Source organism: Misgurnus anguillicaudatus, unplaced genomic scaffold (assembly GCF_027580225.2).
Source record: "Misgurnus anguillicaudatus unplaced genomic scaffold, ASM2758022v2 HiC_scaffold_31, whole genome shotgun sequence".
Classification (NCBI taxonomy): Eukaryota; Metazoa; Chordata; class Actinopteri; order Cypriniformes; family Cobitidae; genus Misgurnus; species Misgurnus anguillicaudatus.
In genome coordinates this window covers 1,051,490-1,078,165 of record NW_027395281.1, presented here as the reverse complement: position 1 = coordinate 1,078,165, position 26,676 = coordinate 1,051,490, and the positions used below count along the sequence as shown (strand labels likewise).

General features: G+C 35.1%; 1 protein-coding gene across 1 annotated transcript; it reads left to right on the top strand.

The window, feature by feature from the left end:
• The first annotated feature begins 6,011 nt into the window (after positions 1-6,011).
• LOC129452985 (uncharacterized) lies at positions 6,012-25,260 on the top strand. The gene is made up of 5 exons (XM_073865254.1): positions 6,012-6,335; positions 16,374-16,674; positions 16,873-17,172; positions 24,598-24,882; positions 25,001-25,260. Exons 1-5 carry the CDS (start codon positions 6,039-6,041, stop codon positions 25,168-25,170), a joined length of 1,353 nt encoding a protein of 450 aa, XP_073721355.1. The 5' UTR covers positions 6,012-6,038; the 3' UTR covers positions 25,171-25,260.
• The last annotated feature ends 1,416 nt before the right edge of the window (positions 25,261-26,676 follow it).

Below are 26,676 nucleotides of genomic sequence, written 5' to 3'. Positions count from 1 at the left end.
GCAGAGAAGCTTATCCATGCTTTTATGACCTCTAGAATAGACTATTGTAACTCGCTACTCGGGGGATGCCATGCAAATCAAGTAAACAGGCTTCAGCTAGTTCAAAACGCTTCCGCAAGGGTACTTACTCGATCTAAAAAGTACGACCACATAAGCCCAATTCTGGCATCTTTACACTGGCTACCAGTTAAATATCGCATACAATTTAAAATATCACTACTCACCTACAAAGCTTTAAATGGCCTAGCACCCTCATACCTTAGAGAATTACTATCAGAATACAATCCATCACGCACACTACGGTCACAAAATTCTGGTCTCTTGATTATCCCTAGACTATCAAAAGTGTCTAAAAGTGGAAGGTCATTTTCCTACTTAGCCCCTAAGCTCTGGAATGATTTACCAACCGATGTCCGAGAATCAGACACAGTCGATAATTTTAAATCTAGACTTAAAACTTTTCTCTTCAACAAAGCATTCGCATAATTTGTCTAGTAAAAGTACTTAACTCGAAATAGTTATTTGTACCGAACAAAGCACTCGCGGTCATAAAACAGACCAACCAAATAAATAAATAAAAACCTTATCTTAACGTATAGTCGGATTGCGATTTTGGAACTTTCGTGTTCTTGTGAATAGTATGCCATACAAACCCGTTTGCCACTGAACCTGCATTAACGACGACAGTGGGGCATCCGGCCTTAGTCAAACGGGTTGGCACGTACGGTTGGGTTGGGCTTTTGGCGCTTTCTTTATATTGCGAATACTATGCCATACAGACCCGTTTGCCACTGAACCTGCATTAACGACGACAGTGGGGCTTCCAGCCTTAGTCAAACGGGTTGGCACGTATGGTCGGGTTGCGATTTTGGCGCTTTTTTGTGTCTTGTGAATAGTATGCCATACAGACCCGTTTGCCACTGAACCTGCATTAACGACGACAGTGGGGCCTCCAGCCTTAGTCAAACGGGTTGGCACGTATGGTCAGGTTGCGATGTTGGCGTTTTCTCATGATCTTGTAAATAGCATGCAATATAGACCCGTTTGCCACTGAACCTGCATTAACGACGACAGTGGGGTTACAGGCCTTAGTCAAACGGGTCGACAGGTTTCATTTTCTCTTTCTCTTAAAAATCAGAAGGTGACCCTTAGTTACCATATATACCGTCGCAGTGGGCCCCCAATTTGCAAAATCCTCAACTGTGGATAATATAATTATGCCGCAATAGTTAGTCTGTCTGAAACTAAGCTGATTAAACCACATCACTGTGTGACACTTGCATTACATGTGAACGGCCCCTACGCTAATATGATTTTGTTTTTCTCTCCCTGTCCTGTCCTCGACCCTGAGGACAAGGGGACAAACAGACCCAGTTCCGGTAGATGTGAAAGTCGACTCACCTCTGATCTACTGGTCGTCCATCACTGTGATGCCCAGCTGATGCCTGACCAACGACCACCGGCAGAACCCGCTTAAACCCCGCTTAATCCCCGCTTAATCTCCTTATCCGTTTATATGTGTTTATATACATATATATCTCCCAAGGGTTTTTCCCTCCTAGGACTTTTTATTTTTTTTTCCTCGGCTCAACAACCCGGGGTTTTTGTTTTTTTTTTCTCCTAGGGGGTTTTTTACCCCGGGGAGGTAGCCTGCTTGGGCTTAATTTAGCTTCTTCTCCTAGACGTTACATTAGTAATACGCTCGTTCATAATGTCGAGTCATAGCCTCAGCAAATTTGACAGCTTATGCTATTGTGTATTATGTTGTGCTATCTGTCATTTTTCTGTGCTTTTACTGCTTCTATTAATGTAAAGCTGCTTTGAAACAATTGAGTATTGTGAAAAGCGCTATATAAATAAAATTGAATTGAATTGAATTGAATAAATTATGTCACCCTTGTTGCGATTAATGGGGTGATTCATGATATCTGCACGTAGGCACAATATAAACTTTCCGGCAAATATTTTTAACAATAAAATTTGTTTAAAAGCTCTGTAAGTTAAAACCAATAGAGAATATATATTTGATCAACATTTTATTTTCCATGAATACTGAATTTTTTGACTGTTTAAACAATTTACTTAAATCTACAATCTCTGTTATCAAAAACTTGATAAACTTTGCTTTAACAACCTTTACAACAAATAATGTGTTCAGTAAACACTGTTGCAAAGACCTCAAAAGGAAAACAAGAGTCAAACTGCCCAACTAAAGGAACCACAGATCACCATAATGGTGACCAAACAATTTCAAAGTAGACAAAAGTCAGTCTGGTTTGTAATAAGAGAGATGTCTTTTCAGTTGATTTTATCTAAGGCAGTAGCTGGAAGTTGTAGATGTTGTTCGGCTCATTATCATCAGGTGTCTTCAATAATCAAATAATCACTCAAATGATTGCTTAATTATCTAATTAACTCTAACACTGCTTCGGTGTTACTTTTAACACCCTGCTGGTGGTACCCATATAAACACCGAGCCGGTGTTAATTTAACATCGGGGATTTTGCTGTGTATGTATGACTACTGTAAGTCTATGGGGAAATTATGTATTGATTTTTTTATGATTTTATTGTGAATTTTTCATATTCGCTACTTACCTGATGAAAGTATTGTCAGGATCAGGGATGGATGAACCCAAATGCAGGGGATGTCGGGGGGTGAATAGAAAACACTTATTTAACAAAAACAAACAAGAGCCCATGTAGGGGAAAAAACAGGAAACAAGAAACTCAGACACTTGACAGACTTAAAGGAATAGTCTACTCATTTTCAATATTAAAATATGTTATTACCTTAAAGGGCGTTTTGCAGGTAAAATTTTTCAACGAATTTGTGCAATTTGCTTGTTGATAATAAACATTTAAACTGTTATCCATTGTATTTTATGTTGTTGGGTATCACAAAACCCGAAAAAGTACAGCAATTTGCAATGATTCTCCTTTCCCTCACAACGCACTGTATGACGTCACGCTGGGGAGAGAATTGACCAAAGCCGCCTTGAGAGCATTGAGAATGACTATAGAAAGACGAGTAAAGTACAGTTCTGATAGCGCAGATTATAGATAGATAGATAGATAGATAGATAGATAGATAGATAGATAGATAGATAGATAGATAGATAGATAGATAGATAGATAGATAGATAGATAGATAGATAGATAGATAGATGGATGGATAGATAGATAGATAGATAGATAGATAGATAGATAGATAGATAGATAGACAGACGGATAGGCTAGTATAGAGAGATAGGCAGACAGCCAGATAGCATAAGGTTAGCATATCTTCGTGTAGAAAGTAAACAAACAATTAACATACTCGTGCATGCTGGCTTGAGGGGGTCCATGATCCTGCCTGAAATGGGTGTAACTTTATGCGATCTTCAGCACAAACGGTTTTGGCAGCATGTCTCTAATCCTGGAAGGTGAGTGAAGCACGTCACATCTGTTCGCGGGGACCAGCGACCCAAACACACTCACTTTCTTACAGCCAGTAGCGGAATGGCAATCGAGAGAGTCGGGACTTTCCCGACCTGATAATAGCTATACATTTCGAGTTATATTAGCAACACCGTCTGGCGGCGTGATGTGCGCCGGTTCCCGCAGCCCGCTGGTCAAACTGTGCAGGCAGCCTCTCTTCTCAATAAAGTATATAAAAGTGCTCAACCTGTTCGGCAGGTCCAAACATGTACAGGATTTATAAAAATACGGTGATCAATGAGCGGTTCCTCCTCAAATGGCATAGCCTGTCGTGATGTAAAAAGCCGCCGAACGCCTGTTTATTACAGTATGTATGCGGTCGGATCCGAGTATGCTGCAGCTGCTGACTGCTGCTGCATATAAAATGATCGTGTGATTCGTTATAATCGCATAAACAATATAACAAAGCATCCTTTTATTTCACAAAACAATATATTTGAGATATTATTTGATAGACTAGTAAGTGTGGATTAAGGATGTTTAAAAATCTCTAGCCTGGTGGTCAGGACATGAATGGATGAAATCAGCAGATTTGCGAAGTTTTATTTATCTCCACATATATCATAAATAATAATTAGCAAGGTAACTTTGCAGTATAACACATTATATATTTCCTACGATGTATATATGATTTCCAAATTATATACGTAAGTATTAAATAGCAATAAATGTCTCATCTATCTCTATGGCTCTGGCTGAGTCTTTCTCCACTTCTCCCCAACGTGACGTCATCGCAGAATTGCGTTAAAAAAACCGTTAATACCAAAAACGTAAAAAAAAGTGGTCTTTAAGACCATTTTTGAGACATTTTAAAAATTATACACATATCTTGAGTGATTTATGTACCCATTAATCGAGAGTGGTGGTTAACCTGCAACATACACTTTAACTAAGAATTATTGATGCATCCCTCTATCATCTGTGTGCGTGCACGTAAGCGCTGGAGCGCGCTGCGACACTTCGATAGCATTTAGCTTAGCCCCATTCATTCAATGGTACCATTTAGAGATAAAGTTAGAAGTGACCAAACACATCAACGTTTTTCCTATTTAAGACGAGTAGTTATACGAGCAAGTTTGGTGGTACAAAATAAAACGTAGCGCTTTTCTAAGCGGATTTAAAAGAGGAACTATATTTTATGGCGTAATAGCACTTTTGTGAGTACTTTGACTCGGCGCAGTAACACCCTCCCTCTCCCATTATGAGAGTGAGAAGGGGACCGGACTTTTCAGGCGAGTCGAAGTACTCCCAAAAGTGCTATTACGCCATAAAATATAGTTCCTCTTTTAAATCCGCTTAGAAAAGCGCTACGTTTTATTTTGTACCACCAAACTTGCTCGTATAACTACTCGTCTTAAATAGGAAAAACGTTGATGTGTTTGGTCACTTCTAACTTTATCTCTAAATGGTAGCATTGAATGAATGGGGCTAAGCTAAATGCTATCGAAGCGTTGCAGCGCGCTCCAGCGCTTACGTGCACGCACACAGATGATAGAGGGATGCATCAACAATTCTTAGTTAAGGTAATAACATATTTTAATATTGAAAATGAGTAGACTATTCCTTTAACACTAAACCAGACTTAGCTACACCAGACTTAAACACTTGACTAGACTGAGCCTGACTACATGCAGGCAATACAAACGAACGAGCACAGGACAAGAAACACAAGGGCATTAAATAAGGGAGCAAATCAAGAGGGGCCGGGGTTTAAGGATCAAACAATAAAGATCAATGAGGATGACAAGGGAGCGGGGTAAAAGAGACGAGACAAGGAAACCACGTGGCTTAATCTTAACACACCATCGCCACGTGTTCCCACACAAAACATGGTACTGTCAGAACCCTGCCAAATTTAACTAGGCATTAAAACAAGACAAGATTCTGACAGGATCCTGACAGTACCCCTCCCCCAAGGACGCCACCTGTGATACATTTTGTGAATTTATGTTTATATAAACATTAGAAAGGACATTAAAAATCAATATTATTTAAAATAGTCCATTGATGCATTTTGAAATGTCTGTTTTTACAAAATGCCACAGAAATTTGACAATGATTGTGTGTGTTTGTTTGCGCACGCGTGTATGTGTGTGTGTGTGTGTGTGTGTGTGTGTGTGTGTGTGTGTGTGTGTGTGTGTGTGTGTGTGTGTGTGTGTGTGTGTGTGTGTGTGTGTGTGTGTTCGTGTGTGTGCGTGTTTGTGTGTGTGTCATTTTGAACCCCAAGGACCTCTTTGTTAAAAAAAAATTGTACACATCTTCAGAACAACGGAATCAAGCCCAGTTTTTTAATATAAATATTGAGAGATAGTCTGGAAAAGTCACAAAATCTTATTCCACTGAGATGAACGGAACCATGTTTTTAAACTAAAGAAAAATGTCTTGGGGGGGTCAAAATGACCCCAAGGGACTTAAGAGATAAATTGTGTTTTGGAGTTCTTGTTGTTTAACTACCACTAAGTTTCTGTCCAATAATCCTAAATTTAAGGTCTTCTATTTATGACAAATCTTGTCTCTGTGTCTGCAGGTGTGTTTGGTGATACAGATGAAGTAAAGGCGATGTTAGTAAAGCAGGGAGATTCTGTTACTCTACACACTAATCTTACTGAAATACAGAAAAATGATGTGATAGTGTGGAGGTTTGGACTTCAAAAGTCTCTTATAGCAAAAATCAACGGCACCACCAGTGAGGTCTCAATATATGATGATGATCTTGATGGGAGATTCAGAGACAGACTGCAGGTGAATAATCAGACTGGAGATCTCACCATCACAAACATCACAACTCAACACACTGGACTTTATGAAATGATCTTCAACAGCGCTAAAGAGAGCTCATACAGATTCAATGTTACTGTCTATGGTGAGTAAAGATTTAGAAAATAGTTCACTGGACATAACCACAGATCATGCTTTGTACTATTCCAACTAGATCTGATGCACGGTTGTCATTTTTAAGATTCATTTTTGATCTGAGTAATTTGTCATCATAGCAGGGACGTAGTACCATAGTTATTTTTAAAGGAGGAATGGGGGATTGTCAGCTGTCGGCGGTGTGACCCTCAAAGTTACCACAGTAAACACTATTAGAACACCAATGTAAGTGAATGAAAGTACTAAAATATGATAAGATTACCCAGCTAGAAATAAAAAGTTCTAAGAACGTTCCCTGAAAGTTCCCGAATGTTCCCAAAAACATTCTGCCAACGTTAAAAGCGGCTAGTTTTTTTTAAGTTCTAGGAACGTTTCTGTTGTCTGAACGTTAGAGTAATGTTACATTTTACCATTTTAAACGTTATGACAATGTCATGTTTTAATGTTCAAACAATGTTTAAAACAACAACTGTTTATTATATTGACTTGTTTAATTGTTATGTAAATGATAGAGAAACATTGCATTTTATTATTTTATAAAACATTATTTCTGTATGCAGTAAATATATTGCTGTAGAAAACTCAATTCACTTACTAGGTTTAGATGTTGATGTTTGTTTCATTTTAAGTCACCCTTATTGTGATTAGTGTTTGTTTTAGTTGGTCTCTTGACACTTGACTTTTTGCTTGCTAGTTTTTTCCTGGTTGTGTTAACTTTGTGTTAATGCACCACATTTGTTATGAACATGCCAAGTTAATAGTGTTATTCTGTGGTTGTTGGTACATAATGGTAAAGATCATCACCTAATTCATGTACTAATCAAAACTTTATTTTCTGTCAAAAATGTAAATGAGATCCAGCACTTTCACAGCATTTTGTCATTAAGGAGTTTTAGAAACTTTGGACAAAAAAGATCTGCTGTATAATTGGGATGCACAAACAACAAGAATCAGACTATGAATCTCAATCATGGTGACAATTAAATGAAAAACTTCATGCTGCAATGCATGCTGGGTATTAACAAATTACAAACCTCATTCAGGACTCCCAGCATGCACTGCGGCATGGATAAATAAGGATTTTTTTAACAATTTTAATTGTCACCATGGTTGAGATTCATAGTCTGATTCTTGATGTTTGGGCATCCCAACTATACAGTGGATATTTTTTGTCCAAAGTTTCTAAAACTCCTTAATGACAAACTGCTGTGAAAGAGTTGGATCTAATATACAGTATTGGCAGAAAATAAACTTTTGATTAGTAAATGAACTAGGTGATGATCTTTACCATTATGTACCAACAACCACAGAAATACACTAATAACTTTTCATAACAAATGTGGTGCATTACCACAAAGTTAACACAACCAGGAAAAAACTAGCAAGCAAAAAGTCAAGTGTCAAGAGACCAACTAAAACAAACACGAATCACAATAAGGGTGACTTAAAATGAAACATCAACATCTAAACCTAGTAAGTGAATTGAGTTTTCTACAGCAATATATTTACTGAACATTCAGAAATAATGTTTTATAAAATAATAAAATGCAATCATTCTCTATCATTTACATAACAATTAAACAAGTCAATATAATAAACAGTTGTTGTTTTAAACATTGTGTGAACATTAAAACATGACATTGTCATAACGTTTAAAAATGGTAAAATGTAACATTACTCTAACGTTCAGACAACAGAAACGTTCCTAGAACTTAAAAAAAACTAGCCGCTTTTAACGTTGGCAGAATGTTTTTGGGAACATTCGGGAACTTTCAGGGAACGTTCTTAGAACTTTTTATTTCTAGCTGGGTTAGCATGCAGCGCTAAAAATCTTAGCCTAATTGGGTAAAGAGACCCCTGAAGTGTTGAAGAAAATGTTTCTCATGTTTGTTTATCTCCGTTTGTTCTTCTGCGGTCTAACTGGTAAGTTTTAAACATGTTTTAAGATTTTATAGTTTACTGTAATAAATTATCCACATTTTCATTCAATCAGAAGATTTGCACACACATTCTAACTTTTTAACTGAAATAAATAAGCAAAGCCAAAACATTCAGAGGTCTGATTCTGCATCTGTGTGTTTCTTTTTCCATTCTGTTGATGTCATGTCTTCCAACAACTGATTTTAAAAGCCAAAGGTTTCCAATTGTTTAACTACTTGTTAACTATGTTTTCTGTGTTAATGTTTGTATCTGCAGGTGTGTTTGGTGATGAAGTGAAGTCAGTGTCAGTGATGGAGGGAGATTCTGTTACTCTACGCACTCATCTTACTGAAATACAGAAAAATTTGATAGTGTGGAGGTTTGAACTTCAAAAGTCTCTCATAGCTCAAATCAATGGAGTGGCCAAAGAGATCTCAATATATGATGATGTTCTTGATGGGAGATTCAGAGACAGACTGCAGATGAATAATCAGACTGGAGATCTCACCATCAGGGACATCACAACTCAACACACTGGACTTTATAATATAATCATCAGTGGCAAGCAGAAGATCTCATACAGAATCAATGTTACTGTCTATGGTAAGTAAAGATTTAGAAAAAGTTCACTGGAACTAAACACAGATGCGTTGTATTATTCTAACTGCACTCTTAGAACAGATGTGTTAAAAACAACACATTAGTGTTGATTCTGGGACAGCAAACTACATGCGTTGTCCCAGAATTCACCCATCGCTGTGTTATTATTGAAACAATACATTTTGTGTTACTTTTAACACAACATGTGTTATATTTTAACACAAAATCAACAGAAAATGACACATAATGTGTTAAAATTACACATAATGTGTTAAAAGCTTGCCACACAATGATGTGTAAAAAATTAACACATCCTTTCTAAGAGTGTGGATTTGATGCACTGTTGTGGTCTGAGATGTGTCTGAGTGCTTTTCGTCTTTAGAGAGTTTGAATAATTAATAATTAATTATATGAGATCTGAGATCTGAATCCAATTTTACATCAGAATTAAAGCAATTGTGTCTTCAGACTGATCAAACTAAAACATTAACTCTCTCCTGACATATCTAATAAAAAAATGTATAACTTATCATTCAGGCCACAGAAGCAGAAACAGAGATAAACACACATGAGAAACATTTTCTTGAACACTCGACACAGTGATGCTATCAAGAAGAGTTGTGTAGATATAAATTCAGATGTCTGTATTATTGGGTTATATAATATAAGCTGTAAGTGAAATAACACAACTGTGTGCTCTGATGATGTGAACTTAGTTTGTCCTTCTGTGGTCTGACTGGTAGGTTATAAACATATTTTATTATTTTATAGTTTACTGTAATAATTATTTATTTATTTTTTTGAATTTAGAGATGTTAATTGTTTTATTTTGCCATTCTGTTGTTTTTAAATCTATGCCATGTCTCGCAATAGAACTGACTTTAAGAAATAAATTGTGTTTTGGAGTTCTTGATGTTTAACTACCACTAAGTTTCTATAAAAAAATCTTAAATTGAATCTATGAGAAACCTTGTCTCTGTGTGTTCAGGTGTGTTTGGTGATGAAGTGAAGTCAGTGTCAGTGATGGAGGGAGATTCTGTTATTCTACACACTGATATTAAAGGGGTCATATGATGAAAATGTTAGCATTGCCACTTTGTAGGTTTGAGCAAAAATGTGTCGTTTTGGGTGTGTTTTTTAAAATGCAAATGAGCGGATGAAGTGCAAACACTGATCACAATGATGGTGGTTTATTGTAATTGAAACTCTATTGTGCTGTCAAGTCCAAAAATGTGTCGTTTTGGGTGTGTTTTTTAAAATGCAAATGAGCGGATAAAGTGCAAACACTGATCACAATGATGGTGGTTTGTTGTAATTCAAACTCAATTGTGCTGTCAAGTCCTTCTTTTCTCTCTCTTTCAGAGTTCAGATTAAGGAGGCGGTATTATTCTAATAAGATATCCTTATGACATCATAATGAAAGCCAAATTTCAATGACCTGTTTTTGCTCACACCTACAAAGTGGCAATGCTAACATTTTCATCATATGACCCCTTTAAACTACAGACAGATGATCTGATACTATGGAGGTTTGGGTCACAAGAGACTCTCATAGCAAGAATCAACGGCACCACCAGTGAGGTCTCAATATATGATGATGTTCTTGATGGGAGATTCAGAGACAGACTGCAAGTTAATGATCAGACTGGAGATCTCATCATCACAAACATCACAACCAATCACACTGGACTTTATCACATGATCTTCAGAGGCAAACAGAAGATCTCATCACACAGATTCAATGTTACTGTTTATGGTGAGTAAAGTTTTAGAAAAACTTCACTGGAAGTAAACAAAGATGCATTGTATTATTCCAACTGGATTTGATGCACTGTTGTGTTCTGTGTCCGAGTGCTTTTTCGTCTTTACCAAATACAATTTGGTTACATTTTTGGGGTAATTTTTTTTTTTGAACGAATTTGACATCAGAGCGGGGCGTACATGTAGCAGCTATTTTAAAAGTGGGATGGGACAGTTGTCAGGTGGTGTGACCCTCAAAGCTACCATAGTAAACCTAGGTAATATAGGTTTACCTATATTATATAACTAATTTAATGTAACTATTTGAAAATTAATGTATACTGTAAGGAGTGGTTTCCCAGACAGGGTTTATCCTAGTCCCAGACTAAAATGCATGTTTGAGCTGCTTTAATTTAAAAACACCTTGTCCTGTTTAATTTTAACATATTTGGTTGACATTGTTTTGTCATAAGACGCAAACCTTTTTTGTAAGGTTCGTTTGTAAAAACTTTTTTAAGTGACCTAATATTAATAAGGCCTAGTCCTGGAATAACCTAAACCCTGTACAGGAAACCGCCCCTATATGTTTTATCTATTAAACATTGGCAGTTCGCCCCATTTATTAAAACTCAGTGAAGGACAAAATTAGGTTTTTCTCAAACCCAAGTGACAATGATTTAAAAATAAGAAAAAATGAGAAAACAAAATATAAAATGACTCAAAAAAAAGTTGTGCTACGGACACGAAAAAACAATTTATAGAAATTCAGCGACACGAAAAAACATTCTTGCTTAAAAAGTGAAAATCGTATGAACATAAATAAATAAATCAAATATTTTGTGACTAGCCTATACCACGACTTGCCTTGAGATTGTGTTGCAATGGCATCGGGTGGTCCGAACTCAACAAACTTATCTCTATCCAATCTTTGTTGATAGGGTCACTGTATTGAGTGACAATATGTTTTATTATGTAGCCCAGGGCTATTCAATTGGCGGCCCGCGGGCCAAACCCGGCCCCCAAGGTAATTTGATCCGGCCCTTTATGTAGTCTGTAAAAAAGACATCTCTAAAATAAATTTAGTAAGTTAGACAACGGGCCGTACAGTTACGAGTTGATGCGCGTGCGCCTGTTTCATGCAGCATGAGCTGCAGAGCGCGAGTCACGTGACTGGTGCGAGCAGCTGTGTCACGTGATTATATTCCCGCTTTGGTCCACAAGTTCAAAGCGATCGCCTCCCCCGCTCGCGCCCGCGTCTCAAGACGCGATAGCTGACAGTGGTGAGTTAAGAGACCGAACTCTATGGTTGTTTTAACTTTATTTGTTGTATTTTCAAACACCTTTTCCGATAATTGTTGTCTGATATGTTTATGCTTATCCACAATGACGTTAGATAAAGGAAACTCGTTGAAACGATTTTGTGAACTAGATAAAAAGATCCTGCAGTTTCTCCAAAATTCAAAGCAGACAAAGGCTCAAATATTATGCGAGTCATCGTTCTCACACAAGAATGCAATTAAAACGAGTAGCAGTAGTCACCCATCGCTCACAGCCCAGCACCTGCACCACTGTATGCGTATCATGCTGACAAACATACACCTGATTTTACTGCTCTTGCGAAATCTAAAAACATATTCTGTTTATTAGAAGGTAGCCTACTGTTTGCCAAGTATTAAGATGGCTGTTGTAGTTTAAATAGGGCTACTGTAATAATTAGCTTTTGACAAAAAAACAGCAAAAAACAATTATGTTCCATATTATAAACTTTTTTGCTATGTGCATAGTGCACTGAAGTGAGTAAATGAGTTAAATTCTCAATAAGTGTGATATGGATCTTATTTACCTATTTAAATGAAGAATAAAGCTTACTTGGGCATCTTACAATGCACTTATGTTGTTATGCAGTTTTAAAATACAATATATGAACATATCTGGATGTAGAAAAAGCCTACTTTGACATCTAACAATGCACTAATGTTGTTGAATGCAGTTTCGAACTACATGTTTGTAGAAAAAGCCTATTGTACAATGCACTGATTTTGTTGTTGTGCAGTTTCAAAATACAACATGAATATGTTTAAATGTAGAAAAATGTAGTCATCATCACTGTTATATCTCCGGCCCCTCATTTAAGATACTTTTTATGAACTGGCCCCCACGACAAACTAATTGAATAGCCCTGATGTAGCCTATGAAATAATCACATACGCTATAATTATAATGTATATAATAATTTTGATATATAACACTTACATTATTATATTTTATATTATCATATTTTCTATATTATATATTATTACATACATAATCTATATTTGTATTATATAGAGGATATTATATATTATTATAGCGTACTTTTTTTATAAAGAAGATGTGCGTAATGACTTTCCTTTCTCACTTTTTAAATCTCTATATGAAAGCGTCTGCTTAATGCCTAATGTAAACGTCATGTAAATGTAATAAGAAGTCTAATCGTCAATCGCTTAATCTCCTGTCTATTTTATTTTAGATACAGATGTGCATCTCTGTCATATTGATTAAATATCATATTAATAAATGTGTTCGTTATCGCATCCAATACTTTAATGTTAGCCCACTCCAGTGCACACCCAGTATTGGCTTCGTCCAGCGACAGCAAAGCCTCCTAAATAAAAAAATGCATAGCAAAACACAATATTAACGGTAATAAATATGGATTTCTTTTCGAGCTCTTTTGCTTTGGTAACAAACTGCTCTAAAATATTCTGTGGACTAAAGCTGCGAAAATTCTTATATGGAGCTATATTTGGTGTATTTTATGCAAATAGAAAACCTAGTGCACACCATTGATATGTATATTAAAGGCTAGATGTCTCGCCCGCGCTGCTGGCCAATGGATGTCGGCGTCATCACCTGGCGGCCATCTTGTCTCAGTCAGCTCACTCACTCGTAGCATTGTGTTTTAATGGTGCATGTTCTTTCAAAAACCCAATAATTTGCTCAATTTTCTACCGATTTTCAAATGGTTTGGTTTGTTATAAACGTCAGAGATGTACTTATGACACTGCATACATATGAGTAATGTTCATGAAACATGTTCAAGCCTCCAGAATTATAGCCACGTTAATAACGTTTGTAAGAAACCAAACCATTTGAAAATGAGTAGAAAATTGAGCAAGTTATGGTCATTTAAAACTACACGCACCATTAAAACCAGCCCAGTCTCACGAAATTTCGTTATATAGTCACATATTTTTTTGATTCTTTTTTTGTGCTATTATCACGAATTTTCGTGTTTTTTCGTGATCTTATAACGAATTCCTGTTTTCGTGTGATTATCACTTATTGGTTACTCGACTGTTTTGTCCTATTTTCTTTCCATTATCGCTTCGGTTTTGGGTTAGATTTACATAAAATGACATCCCTAACCAAACCCAACTCTAACCCTAACGCCAGGCGACATAAAAAAAAATAAATCAGAAAAAATTGTATAAACCAATATATAAAGTGACATTCTAATGCAAGCACCAAATCTAACCCTAAACCGAAGCGACAATGGTTTAAAAATAGGAAAAAACAGTTGAGTAACCAATACGTGATAATCCCACGAAAACAGGAATTCGTTATACGATCACGAAAAAACACGTAATTTCGTGATAATAGCACGAAAAAAGAATAAAAAAAATATGTGACTATATCACGAAACTTTGTGAGACTGGGTAGATTAAAACACAATGCTACAAGTGAGCGAGCTGACTGAGACAAGATGGCCGACAGAAGATGACAATAGAGACTCCGCCGTAAGACATCCCAGCTAGAAATAAAAAGTTCTAAGAACGTTCCCTGAAAGTTCCCGAATGTTCCCAAAAACATTCTGCCAACGTTAAAAGCGGCTAGTTTTTTTTAAGTTCTAGGAACGTTTCTGTTGTCTGAACGTTAGAGTAATGTTACATTTTACCATTTTAAACGTTATGATAATGTCATGTTTTAATGTTCAAACAATGTTTAAAACAACAGCTGTTTATTATATTGACTTGTTTAATTGTTATGTAAATGATAGAGAAACATTGCATTTTATTATTTTAGAAAACATTATTTCTGTATGCAGTAAATATATTGCTGTAGAAAACTCAATTCACTTACTAGGTTTAGATGTTAATGTTTGTTTCATTTTAAGTCACCCTTATTGTGATTAGTGTTTGTTTTAGTTGGTCTCTTGACACTTGACTTTTTGCTTGCTAGTTTTTTCCTGGTTGTGTTAACTTTGTGTTAATGCACCACATTTGTTATGAACATGCCAAGTTAATAGTGTTATTCTGTGGTTGTTGGTACATAATGGTAAAGATCATCACCTAATTCATTTACTAATCAAAACTTTATTTTCTGTCAAAAATGTAAATGAGATCCAGCACTTTCACAGCAGTTTGTCATTAAGGAGTTTTAGAAACTTTGGACAAAAAATATCTGCTGTATAACTGGGATGCACAAACATCAAGAATCAGACTATGAATCTCAATCATGGTGACAATTAAATGAAAAACTTCATGCTGCAATGCATGCTGGGAATTAACAAATTACACACCTCATTCAGGACTCCCAGCATGCACTGCGGCATGGATAAATAAGGATTTTTTTAACAATTTTAATTGTCACCATGGTTGAGATTCATAGTCTGATTCTTGATGTTTGGGCATCCCAACTATACAGTGGATATTTTTTGTCCAAAGTTTCTAAAACTCCTTAATGACAAACTGCTGTGAAAGAGTTGGATCTAATATACAATATTGGCAGAAAATAAACTTTTGATTAGTAAATGAACTAGGTGATGATCTTTACCATTATGTACCAACAACCACAGAAATACACTAATAACTTTTCATAACAAATGTGGTGCATTACCACAAAGTTAACACAACCAGGAAAAAACTAGTAGGCAAAAAGTCAAGTGTCAAGAGACCAACTAAAACAAACACGAATCACAATAAGGGTGACTTAAAATGAAACATCAACATCTAAACCTAGTAAGTGAATTGAGTTTTCTACAGCAATATATTTACTGAACATTCAGAAATAATGTTTTATAAAATAATAAAATGCAATCATTCTCTATCATTTACATAACAATTAAACAAGTCAATATAATAAACAGTTGTTGTTTTAAACATTGTGTGAACATTAAAACATGACATTGTCATAACGTTTAAAAATGGTAAAATGTAACATTACTCTAACGTTCAGACAACAGAAACGTTCCTAGAACTTAAAAAAAACTAGCCGCTTTTAACGTTGGCAGAATGTTTTTGGGAACATTCGGGAACTTTCAGGGAACGTTCTTAGAACTTTTTATTTCTAGCTGGGATCTAGCCTTATACATATTTATGGTGCACACGGCCACTCCAAATTCACTAACGCAAGAACAAGTATAAGACCAAATTCATGTGCGTACGCACGTGGTGTAAATTAGGTGGAAAGTTTTCGTGAGAAGTTCAAGTATAAATATTATAAATAAAAACTTGCGCAATTATTCATAAATGAGACCCAATATGAGCAAATAAACAAAGCCTAAACATTAAAAATATGAATGTGTGAATTCAGAGATGTTATCCGTGTTTATTTTTCCATTCTGTTGTTTTTAAATCTATGCCATGTCTCAGAATAGAACTGATTTTAGTAGATAAATTGTGTTTTGGAGTACTTAGTTTCTGTAAAAAAAGTTAATCTTCAATCTATGACAAATCTTGTCTCTGTGTCTGTGTGTTTGGTGATACAGATGAATTAAAGGCGATGTTAGTAAAGCAGGGAGCTTCTGTTACTCTACACACTCATCTTACTGAAATACAGAAAAATGATGTGATCGAGTGGAGCTTTGGACCTCAAGGGTCTCTCATAGCAAGAATCAATGGAGCTACCAGTGAGGTCTCAATAAATGCTGATGTTCTTGATGGGAGATTCAGAGACAGACTGCAGGTGAATGATCAAACTGGAGATCTCATCATCACAGACACCAAAACCAAAGACTCTGGACTTTATCAAATGAGCATCAACAGCACTAAAGAGTGCTTATACAATGTTACTGTCTACGGTGAGTAAAGATTAAACATCTTTTTTTTCCCATTCTCTTGATTTTAAATCTATGTCATCATGTCTTCCAACAACTGATTTTAAAAGCCAAAGGTTTCTAATTCAGAAACATAGTAGTAGTTCATCTTACATTTAAGATCTTTCATGTGACAATCTGTTTGTGTGTGTTCAGGTGTGTTTGGTGATGAAGTGAAGTCAGTGTCAGTGATGGAGGGAGATTCTCTTACTCTACACACTGATATTAAACTACAGAGAGATGATCAGATGTTGTGGAGATTTGGAACTGAAAATTCTCTCATAGCAAAAATCAGTGGAGTGGCCAAAGATATCTCAATATATGATGATGTTCTTGATGGGAGATTCAAAGACAGACTGCAGGTGAACACTAAGACTGGAGATCTCATCATCACAAACATCACAACTAATCACACTGGACTTTATCAAATGATCTTCAGCGGCAAACAGAAGATCTCATACGGATTCAGTGTTACTGTCTATGGTGAGTAAAGATTTAAAAAAATTCACTGAAAGTAAAAACAGATGCATTGTATTATTCTAACTGGATTTGATGCACTGTTGTTTTCTAAAAGTGTGTCAAACAGTGTAAAAAATCCAACTTTAAAATGTTCATTCAACAAAGAAAATTAAGTAACTTGAACAAAGATTTCTTTGTTGAAGGGCGTCAATTGATTATTTTGTGTTCACTGAATGAAAAAAGCATAATCATTCAGCTAATAAATATTATTTTGTTGACTGGACTTAGATATATAAGTTTATGTCCAATTCGTTCACCCAACTTACCAAACTGAGTAATCTGAACAAACAATTAAAAAAAACAATGGTCGGAATGGTTCCCAGCATGCATTGCGACATGTTCACTTCTTTGGTTAATATTTACTAAAAAAGATGACTGTTTTAATGTTTTCTGGATTTATTCATGTTGTTATGTTGTTAATGTTAGTTATATGTTGTAGTTAGAGTTATTTTAAAAGAATAATGTTTGTTCATTGTTACCATGATTGAGAAGTGTGTGTTCAGTGTAGAGGACGGCACAGTGGGTTAGCGCGCATCATTGTTGCCTCACAGCAAAAAGGTCTCTGGTTCAATGCTTACTTGAACTGGCAGATCTTGTTTTGGTAGTGGTTTTGTTTTGCATAACAGGCAAGTTCATATGGATTTAAATAAGTAAATTATATTTATCAGAGCATAGTGTGTAACTTATCTGACATGACATTTTTTTTCTTTTTGGCCAACAAGAAAATTTAATTAATACATTTTATTTCAATTTGGCCCAACGAGCTATTTTTAATCAAGAGACAATATTTAATTGACAGAACACTCTATTTTAAGTTCAGTGTACATGCTGGGGTAGTCAGCAAAACACAAAAAAGTTTGTTTCCCCAACTTAAATTGGGCCAACTAACAATTTGAGGTGCAACGGGTCACTAGAAATTTTTATGTTGGAGAAGCATATTTTTTTACAGTGTAGGCGTGTCGTTATATTTGCGCTGCCTACTGCTGTGACATCATACAAGTGAGAGCGTCGTTGTACATTCCCATACATTTATTTATTTCTCAGTCCGCCACTAAATTAAAATTTGCCACCACAAATAGATGTTTGCACATCGCGTTTATCACTACCTCTGTCTCACATGACAGTTTTTGTTCAAACACCCGTGGCGTCGGTCGACGACGCTCCGCTGAGCCTCATTGAAGTTGCATTTAAGCATATATAATGCTGACGTGCTCGTCGCGAATGTGCCGCCACAAACTGCAAGTTTGGAAAAAACTGTTATGGTGTCCCTGATTCTCAACCTGTCGATGTTTTCATCGCTAAAAGGGAGTTTGGGAACTTATAGCAGAGCACAGATGGCAACATGTTTGCTCGAGCGCAAGCTAGCACTGGGGTAAAGCTAATCTTTTACATTATAGTGATGACGCTGGTAGTGACGATTCTCTCAGACCAATCAGTGATCTACAGTGTTTTTGCATCACGTTTGGTATCAGCTCGGGTCGCTTGGAACCTCAAACAAGGTGGTAAAAAAAAGTATCAGGTACTACGTACACTCTAAAAAAAATCCGTAAAAAAACGGACAAGGTACTGTGTAAATATGAAGGAATTTTCCGTATTTATGTTTTACAGGCATTTATCCGTTTTTTTAATAACATGTTGCATATGGGTACAATAACTCCTGCTGCAATCTTTCACTTTTGCCTCTCTATCACCATCTCTGTTTGAAACCTAAAATTACAACTAGCTTGCAGAGTTATTGTCTAACATGGATGATGTTTAACTTCTAAACAAATGCTGTCAGAACAAGATACAAGTGTTCAACTATTCCAGCATCCACACATGTGATTTAGTAGACAAATCTTCTTTCTGACGTGACGTGTAAGTCAAATGGATATTTACCACAACATTTATCACATTAAATCTCCAGTTTGTGTTTGTTTTAGATTCATTTGAAGTCACCACTATGGTGATTAGTGTTCCCTTTAGTTAGGCTTTTGTCCCTTGACCTTCCAGAACTGACTCTGCTCTTTTAGCATTGCAACAGTGTTTTTGCTTGTAGCAGTTACAACTTGTTTGTTGCTTGAGGAAGGAGAATTTTCTATGATGTCATATAAGTTTAGTTGTTTTTATATTATGCTGTCTAACATTTAAATATGAAATGATAAAATAAGAATAATGAACTGAAATGTATAAGAGTGGGACTGTATGCTGATCTAAAAACACAATGTATTGAATAAGATGGCTGAAAATGTGTCAGCTGTGGTTTTTGCTTCAGAGACATCAATACTTTGGATACAAATCTCAACAATGGTGAGAGTAAATGTTAGGAGAGTTTTCTACAATCCTGGTACCCAGCATGCATTGCGGCATGAAGCTTTGTTGTTGATTGTCACCATTGTTGCGTTTCATAGGCAGATTGAAGTGTCCCTTAAGGCTACGGAAAATGTTCTGTAAATCTACGGAAAGTGTTCTATAAATCTACAGAATGTTCAGTTTCTGAATAAACAAAAATTTTGTAAACATAACGGAAAAGGTGCCGGTAATTTTCTGCCAGGACATTATCCGTTTTTTTACGGATTATTTTTTTAGAGTGCAGGAATCACAAAGTGTGGAAATAAGCATCCACCCTGAAACATATAGCAAAATAAGAGACACTCTATATGGTCTTGTGGAGTTTACAGATTAGTGCGGTTAAGAGAATACAAAAGTTGTTTGTGACAGAGCCTAATGCAAAAAACTTTGTTAGGGATTGCATTTTCTTTAGAAAGAGTCAGGAAGAACTGCAAACTCTTGATGTAGAGTTAATATAGGCCTACACTGTAAAAATTGAAAGTTGGATTATTTCAATTAGTAAAAAAAATGTTTACAACTTAAAGTTGACAAAACTTTTTTGGGGGGGCAGTTTCCTAGACATGGTTTAGATGATCAAGGACTATAGGCCTTAGTCATTTTAGCACATTTAAGTAGTTTTTACCAACAAACCTTACACAAAACAATACTGATGTGCATGTTAGTACAATGGTACTAATGTATGTTAAAATATGTCAGTGCAAGGTGCTTTGAAATTAAAGCAGGTCAAACATGCATTTCTGAGACTATGATAAACTCCGTCTGGGAAACCATCCATCCCATAATGTTATTAATTCAAGTCATTTGTTTAAGTAGATCCAATTTTTACTTTCTACAATGCAATGTAATTATTTGTACTTTTGAAGATCTTTAGAGTGATATGAAAATAAAACAGCAAACAGCTCAACCGAATGTGTGAGAAAAAACTGCTGCACAAACCTATAAGTACGATCTTGACACGTAAGTTCACATCATCAGAGCACACAGTTGTGTTATTTCTGCACAATACTTACAGCTTATCTTATATTTAACCCAATAATACATCTCAACTTATCTCTACACAACTCTTCTTGATAGCATTACTGTGTCGAGTATTGAAGAAAATGTTTCTCGTGTGTGTTTATCTCTGTTTGTGCTTCTGTGGTCTGACTGGTAAGTTAATAAACGTTTAAAGCATTTCTTGCACTTGCTTTAATACACAGATGTAAGATTGGATTCATGTCTGTAATCTCATATAATGAAATATTATTATTATTTATCTAAAGGTCCTAAAGATCTGATCTTTCAGTCCTACTGAGGAAATTCTCCCTTTAGGAAATCTGTATATAGTGTCAAGCTGTACTTGAATATCAACTCTGTTGTGAGTTAATACTTCAAATCAACCACGAGGCAAATAAATAGATGAAGGTAAAAAACAGCAAACAGGAGACGAAGTGATGTAAATATAATAAAGATAGTTTATTAAATAATTTTACTTGCTCAGTAGTTTTATCAATATACAGTATTATAAAACATTTAAAAAGAATAAAAAGTGAATGCTAAAATGCTAAAATGAATTAAAACAAAAAAATTTAAGAGTATATAATAATAAATGAAGCAATGCAATAAATGAAATAAAAAACACAAATGTATGTTTTACTCAGCTCTAAAACTATAAAAAGAAAATGATCTGAGTTGCTTTTCCAATAGTTCTTAGCACTTATGCACGTTTAGCATGTGTTCAACAAAATAAGAAAACTACAGGTTTAAAACAACATGATGGTGAGTAAATTATGACAGAATTTTCATATTTTTAAATTGGCTACCCTAATATTTAAAGTAATAATATGTTTCATATAGAGTGTTTAATATTCAGAGCAAAAACAATGAAAAAGAAGAGTAAAAATAGTAGTTATTTGTAACTATACTCTGTAAAAAAATTACATAGAAATTGCAGCTGGGTTGCCGGTAATTTACCGTAGATTTAAATTTATGTTTTTAACTGGCAACATTTTGTTCAAAGTTAAATGAACATTAAACATTTATAAGTCTTTGTCTTTATAGAGTAAAACTAAAAAAACTGTATCAAGCAAAACATTATGGTAAACAAAATCTGAAGCAAAAAACAGAAAAAGGTTGATTATGAATTCTGGTTCCCAGAATGCTTTGCATGAGGCTGTTATTGTATAGTTTTATTCTGTAAAGATAAATACTTGTTAATATTAAAAATGTACTTATATATATATATATATATATATATATATATATATATATATATATATATATATATAAATAACATAAATGTAAATCTACGGTAAATTACCGGCAACCCAGCTGCAATTTCTACGGAATTTTTTTACAGTGATCTGTTTCATCACTAACAGTATGATGGTCTCTGTGATCTTTTCTTCGGTTCAACTCTGCTCGATCTGATGTCATAAACCAAAATGGCAACCGCAGCCACGCCCACCAGAGCAGAGATGACCAATCTGATCACAGTTTCAGAATCATGACAACAGCAAACACAGTCTGAGGAAAACACCACAAACAGATGAGTTAATTTCAATAAGCTGACTTTTTTTCATCTAAAATGAAAAATTAAACCTCTAATATGTTAAAAAAAAGCATTGTACACATTAATTTATTTTTAATAAAGTAATTTCTAAGCAAAACTGTTGTGTTTGGTTTGTGATGGTATTGTTGAGTACACATATGTATGTGTTTGTATCCTGATATTCAACCTCCAGAGATAGAGAGAGTCTGATGTTGAGATCAGACACACTGATGCTGGACAATAAACTGTTTCCTTTATACCAGGACAGACTCACATCTCTTACATTCAACAATGAACACAATAATGGACAGTTTGAGATTGAAGATGATGAACATTGTGACAGGAACTGGCAGAGCTGAGAAACATTACTTTTTTGTCTTTAATCCCATCAACTATTACTCATTTATTAATATTAATAATTTCAATGAAATTCTCATAAATATTTATTAGAGTTATTAAAGAGTTTTTTTCCAACTTTGAACTCCAAACCCATAACACCCAGTGACTCAAGGTGGGCTCATTGTCCTGGACCCCCATTAAAGTGAAGAGACCACCATTACAACCTGCACTATTTAATTAAAAATACATTTCTATTTTATAAAAAAATATTTAAATATATTTCATTTTCACTTCATCTGCAGAATTCATTAGTTATTTAAAACTTTTAGTTAATGTAAAATAATGTATAAAAGTGAACCTTAATAGTGAAACAATTATTCACTATTACGCAACTATTGAGTTAATCACTGCTCTGATGCAAAGAGGTAACAGCAATTTTTAGAAAAAATGTGATTCTGTCCTCCACACTTTATTGAATTTCCGTCTGTGTTCTCTGGTTTGTTATTAAAAGTTTGTCTGACTTCATGCTGTGAGAGCAAAAAAAAAGAGAACTGAATTAAGCAGCGTTTTCTCAAATGGGGCGGCTTGCCAGTGTTCAATTAATTAAACATTAACAATATATAATTAAATATTTAATATTAGTATACGTAGTACCGCCCCTAATGGTGCTTTTCCATTGCATAGCACCCCACGGTTTGGTTTAGTTTGGGTCGGGTCAGCCTACTTTTGGGATCTTTTCCATTGGGTGCAGTACACTCTAAAAAAATAATCCGTAAAAAAACGGATAATGTCCTGGCAGAAAATTACCGGCACCTTTTCCGTAATGTTTACAAAATTTCCGTTTATTTAAAAACTGAACATTCTGTAGATTTATAGAACACTTTCCGTAGATTTACAGAACATTTTCCGTAGCCTTAAGGGACACTTCAATCTGCCTATGAAACGCAACAATGGTGACAATCAACCACAAAGCTTCATGCCGCAATGCATGCTGGGTACCAGGATTGTAGAAAACTCTCTTAACATTTACTCTCACCATTGTTGAGATTTGTATCCAAAGTATTGATGTCTCTGAAGCAAAAACCACATATGACACATTTTCAGCCATCTCATTCAAGACGGTGTGTTTTCAGATCAGCATAGAGCGTCTCTTTAATACATGTCAGTTCTTTATTCTTTTTTAATCAATTCATATTTAAATGTTAGGTAGCATAACATAAAAAAAAACTAAGCTTATATGACATTATAGACAATTCTCCTTCCTAAAGCAACAAACAAGTTGTAATTGCTACAAGCAAAAACACTGTTGCAATGCTGAAAGAGCAGAATCAGTTCTGTGATGGTCAAGGGACAAAAGCCTAACTAAAGGGAACACTAATCACCATAGTGGTGACTTCAAATTAATCTAAAACAAACACAAACTGGAGATTTAATGTGATAAATGTTGTGGTAAATATCCATTTGACTTACACGTCACGTCAGAAAGAAGATTTGTCTACTAAATCACATGTGTCGATGCTGGAATAGTTTAACACTTGTATCTTGTTCTGACAGCATTTTTAGAAGTTAAACATCATCCATGTTAGAAAATAACTCTGCAAGCAAGTTGTAATTTTAGGTTTCAAACAGAGATGGTGATAGAGAGGCAAAAGTGAAAGATTGCAGCAGGGGTTATTGCACCCATAATGCAACATGTTATAAAAAAAAACGGATAAATGCCTGTAAAACATAAATACGGAAAATTCCTTCATATTTACACAGTACTTTGTCCGTTTTTTTACGGATTTTTTTTAGAGTGTATGGTGAGTTAAAAGTTCGAAAAAAAACTTTACTGGAGGAAACAAAGATCATGGTTTGTACTATGCAAACTTGATTTTATGCAATGTTGTGCTCTGAAATGTGTCATAACCCAACACAAGTATGAGTTGTGTTGTGCGTTCACCAAATTTGATTACATTAATCTAATTCATTTGACATGGGAGCAGTGATTAAGTGTATTTGAAGTGAAGGTATTTTGATGATCGTATAGTATTCGGGTTATATCATTATCTCATTTTTGATGAGGTGACATTTAGTGGCTTTTGCATCTGAGCTCCTCATTTACAGCAATGTCAATTTTTTTACTTCATCACTAATAATTGAATGGATGAAAGACTAAAAAAGTCATTTTGCTCTCAAATGTTTTCCAGCTCATCTGCCCATTCCTGTCATCAGCAAAGACTGTACAAAAAACTCAGTATCATCAAATTGTTCATTATTGTGTTCAGTGTTGAATGTGAGAGATGTGAGTCTGTCCTGGTATAAAGGAAACAGTTTATTGTCCAACATCAGTGTGTCTGATCTCAACATCAGACTCTCTCTACCTCTGGAGGTTGAATATCAGGATACAAACACGTACAGCTGTGTTCTCAAAAATACCATCACAAAACAAACTCAACATCTTAACATCACTCAACTGTGTCAGGCGTGTTCAAGTACGACAATCACTTTGTCTTTAATGTGTAAAATCCTTTTTATTAAATATTTGCTATTTTCCTTTTAGATGAAACTGGTAAATAGTGGCCTTGTTGAAATATGTGTTGTTTCCCTCAGATTGTGTTTTCTGTTGTCAAGTTTCTGAAGCTGTGATCCGATTGGTTGTCTCTGCTCTGGTGGGCGTGGCTGCGGTTGCCATTCTGGTTTATGACATCAGATCGAGCAGAGTTGAACAGAAAAATGATCACAGACACCATCCGACTGTTAGTGATGAAACATTTTTATAGATCTGCTATTTTGGTTTTGTTTGTTTTATTTTATATCTCATATTGTGTTATAATCTGTAGCTTCTGTAGCTTTTTTTCTCTGTCTATAAAACTAATGGTAATATATCTTTTATTATAACTTGAAATATTGGGGTTGCAATTTAAAGTTTTAATGTTGTGTGATTAAAAAACTGTTAAGAAAATAAACACTTAAGGTCTTCCAACAAAACCTGAATGAGCATTGTGTGTATGAGACTGGGCTGCTACCCAGTTTCATGAGGTTTCGAGATATAGTCACGTGATTTTTTTGGATTCTTTTTTCGTGATATCACGAATTTCCGTGTTTTTTTGTGATCATATAACGAATTCCTGTTTTCGTGTGATTATCACGTATTGGTTACTCAACTGCTTTTTCCTATTTTCAAACCATTGTCGCTTTCGTTTAGGGTTAGATTTCGTGCTTGCATTAGAATGTCACTTTATATATTGGTTTATATTATTTTTTCTGATTATTTTTTTTTATATGTCGCCTGGCGTTAGGGTTAGAGTTGGGTTTGGATAGGGATGTCATTTTAAACTGAAGCAACAATGGTAAGAAAATAGGACAAAACAGTTGAGTAACCAATATGTGATGATCACACGAAAACAGGAATTCGTTATATGATCATGAAAACGCGGAAATTCGTGATAATATCACAAAAAACTTGGAAATTTGTGATAATATCACAAAAATAATATCAAAAAATTAAGTGACTATATAACGAAATTTTGTGAGACCTGGCTGTGTATGGGGGTGGTTTGTGTTGTTAACTGTATTTCTGGAATAAATGCTTCTATTTTTTAAAGGATCCAATTCTAAGTGTGTCCTCACACTTCTTTTTTCAATCTGATGTATACTGTAAAGAAATTCTGTAGAAATTGCAGCTGGGTTGCCGGTAACTTACCGTAGATTTAATTTATGTTTTTTACTGGCTACATTTTGTTCAAAGTTAAATGAGGATTTAACATTTACAAGTCTTTGTCTTTACAGAGTAAAACTAAAAAAACAGCATCAAGCGAAACATTCTGGGAAACAAAATCTGAAGCAAAAAACAGAAAAAGGTTGATGATGATTTCTGGTTCCCAGAATGCTTTGCATGAGGCTGTTATTGTATAGTTTTATTCTGTAAAGATAAAGAATTGTTAATATTTAAAATTTATTTAACTTTGAACAAACTCTTGCCAGTAAATAGCATAATTTTAAATCTATGGTAAAAATTACCGGCAACCCAGCTGCAATAACATTGTAATTTCTACAGAATTTCAGTTCATTTAAATTAGTTTAAACCCATTACTCTGGCTGTGCCCGAAACTACATTTGTACTATATTTGGCGTCCGGCATTTTGTAATGGTGTCTGAAGCCCGAAAGTAGTCCTCTGCTATTAAAGGTTACCAAGGGGACTATTTTCAGGCACTGCTCATATCACTACGCCTGCTGCAGCCATGTTACGGCAGCAAGTCCTTGATTATTACACCAGAATGAGAGT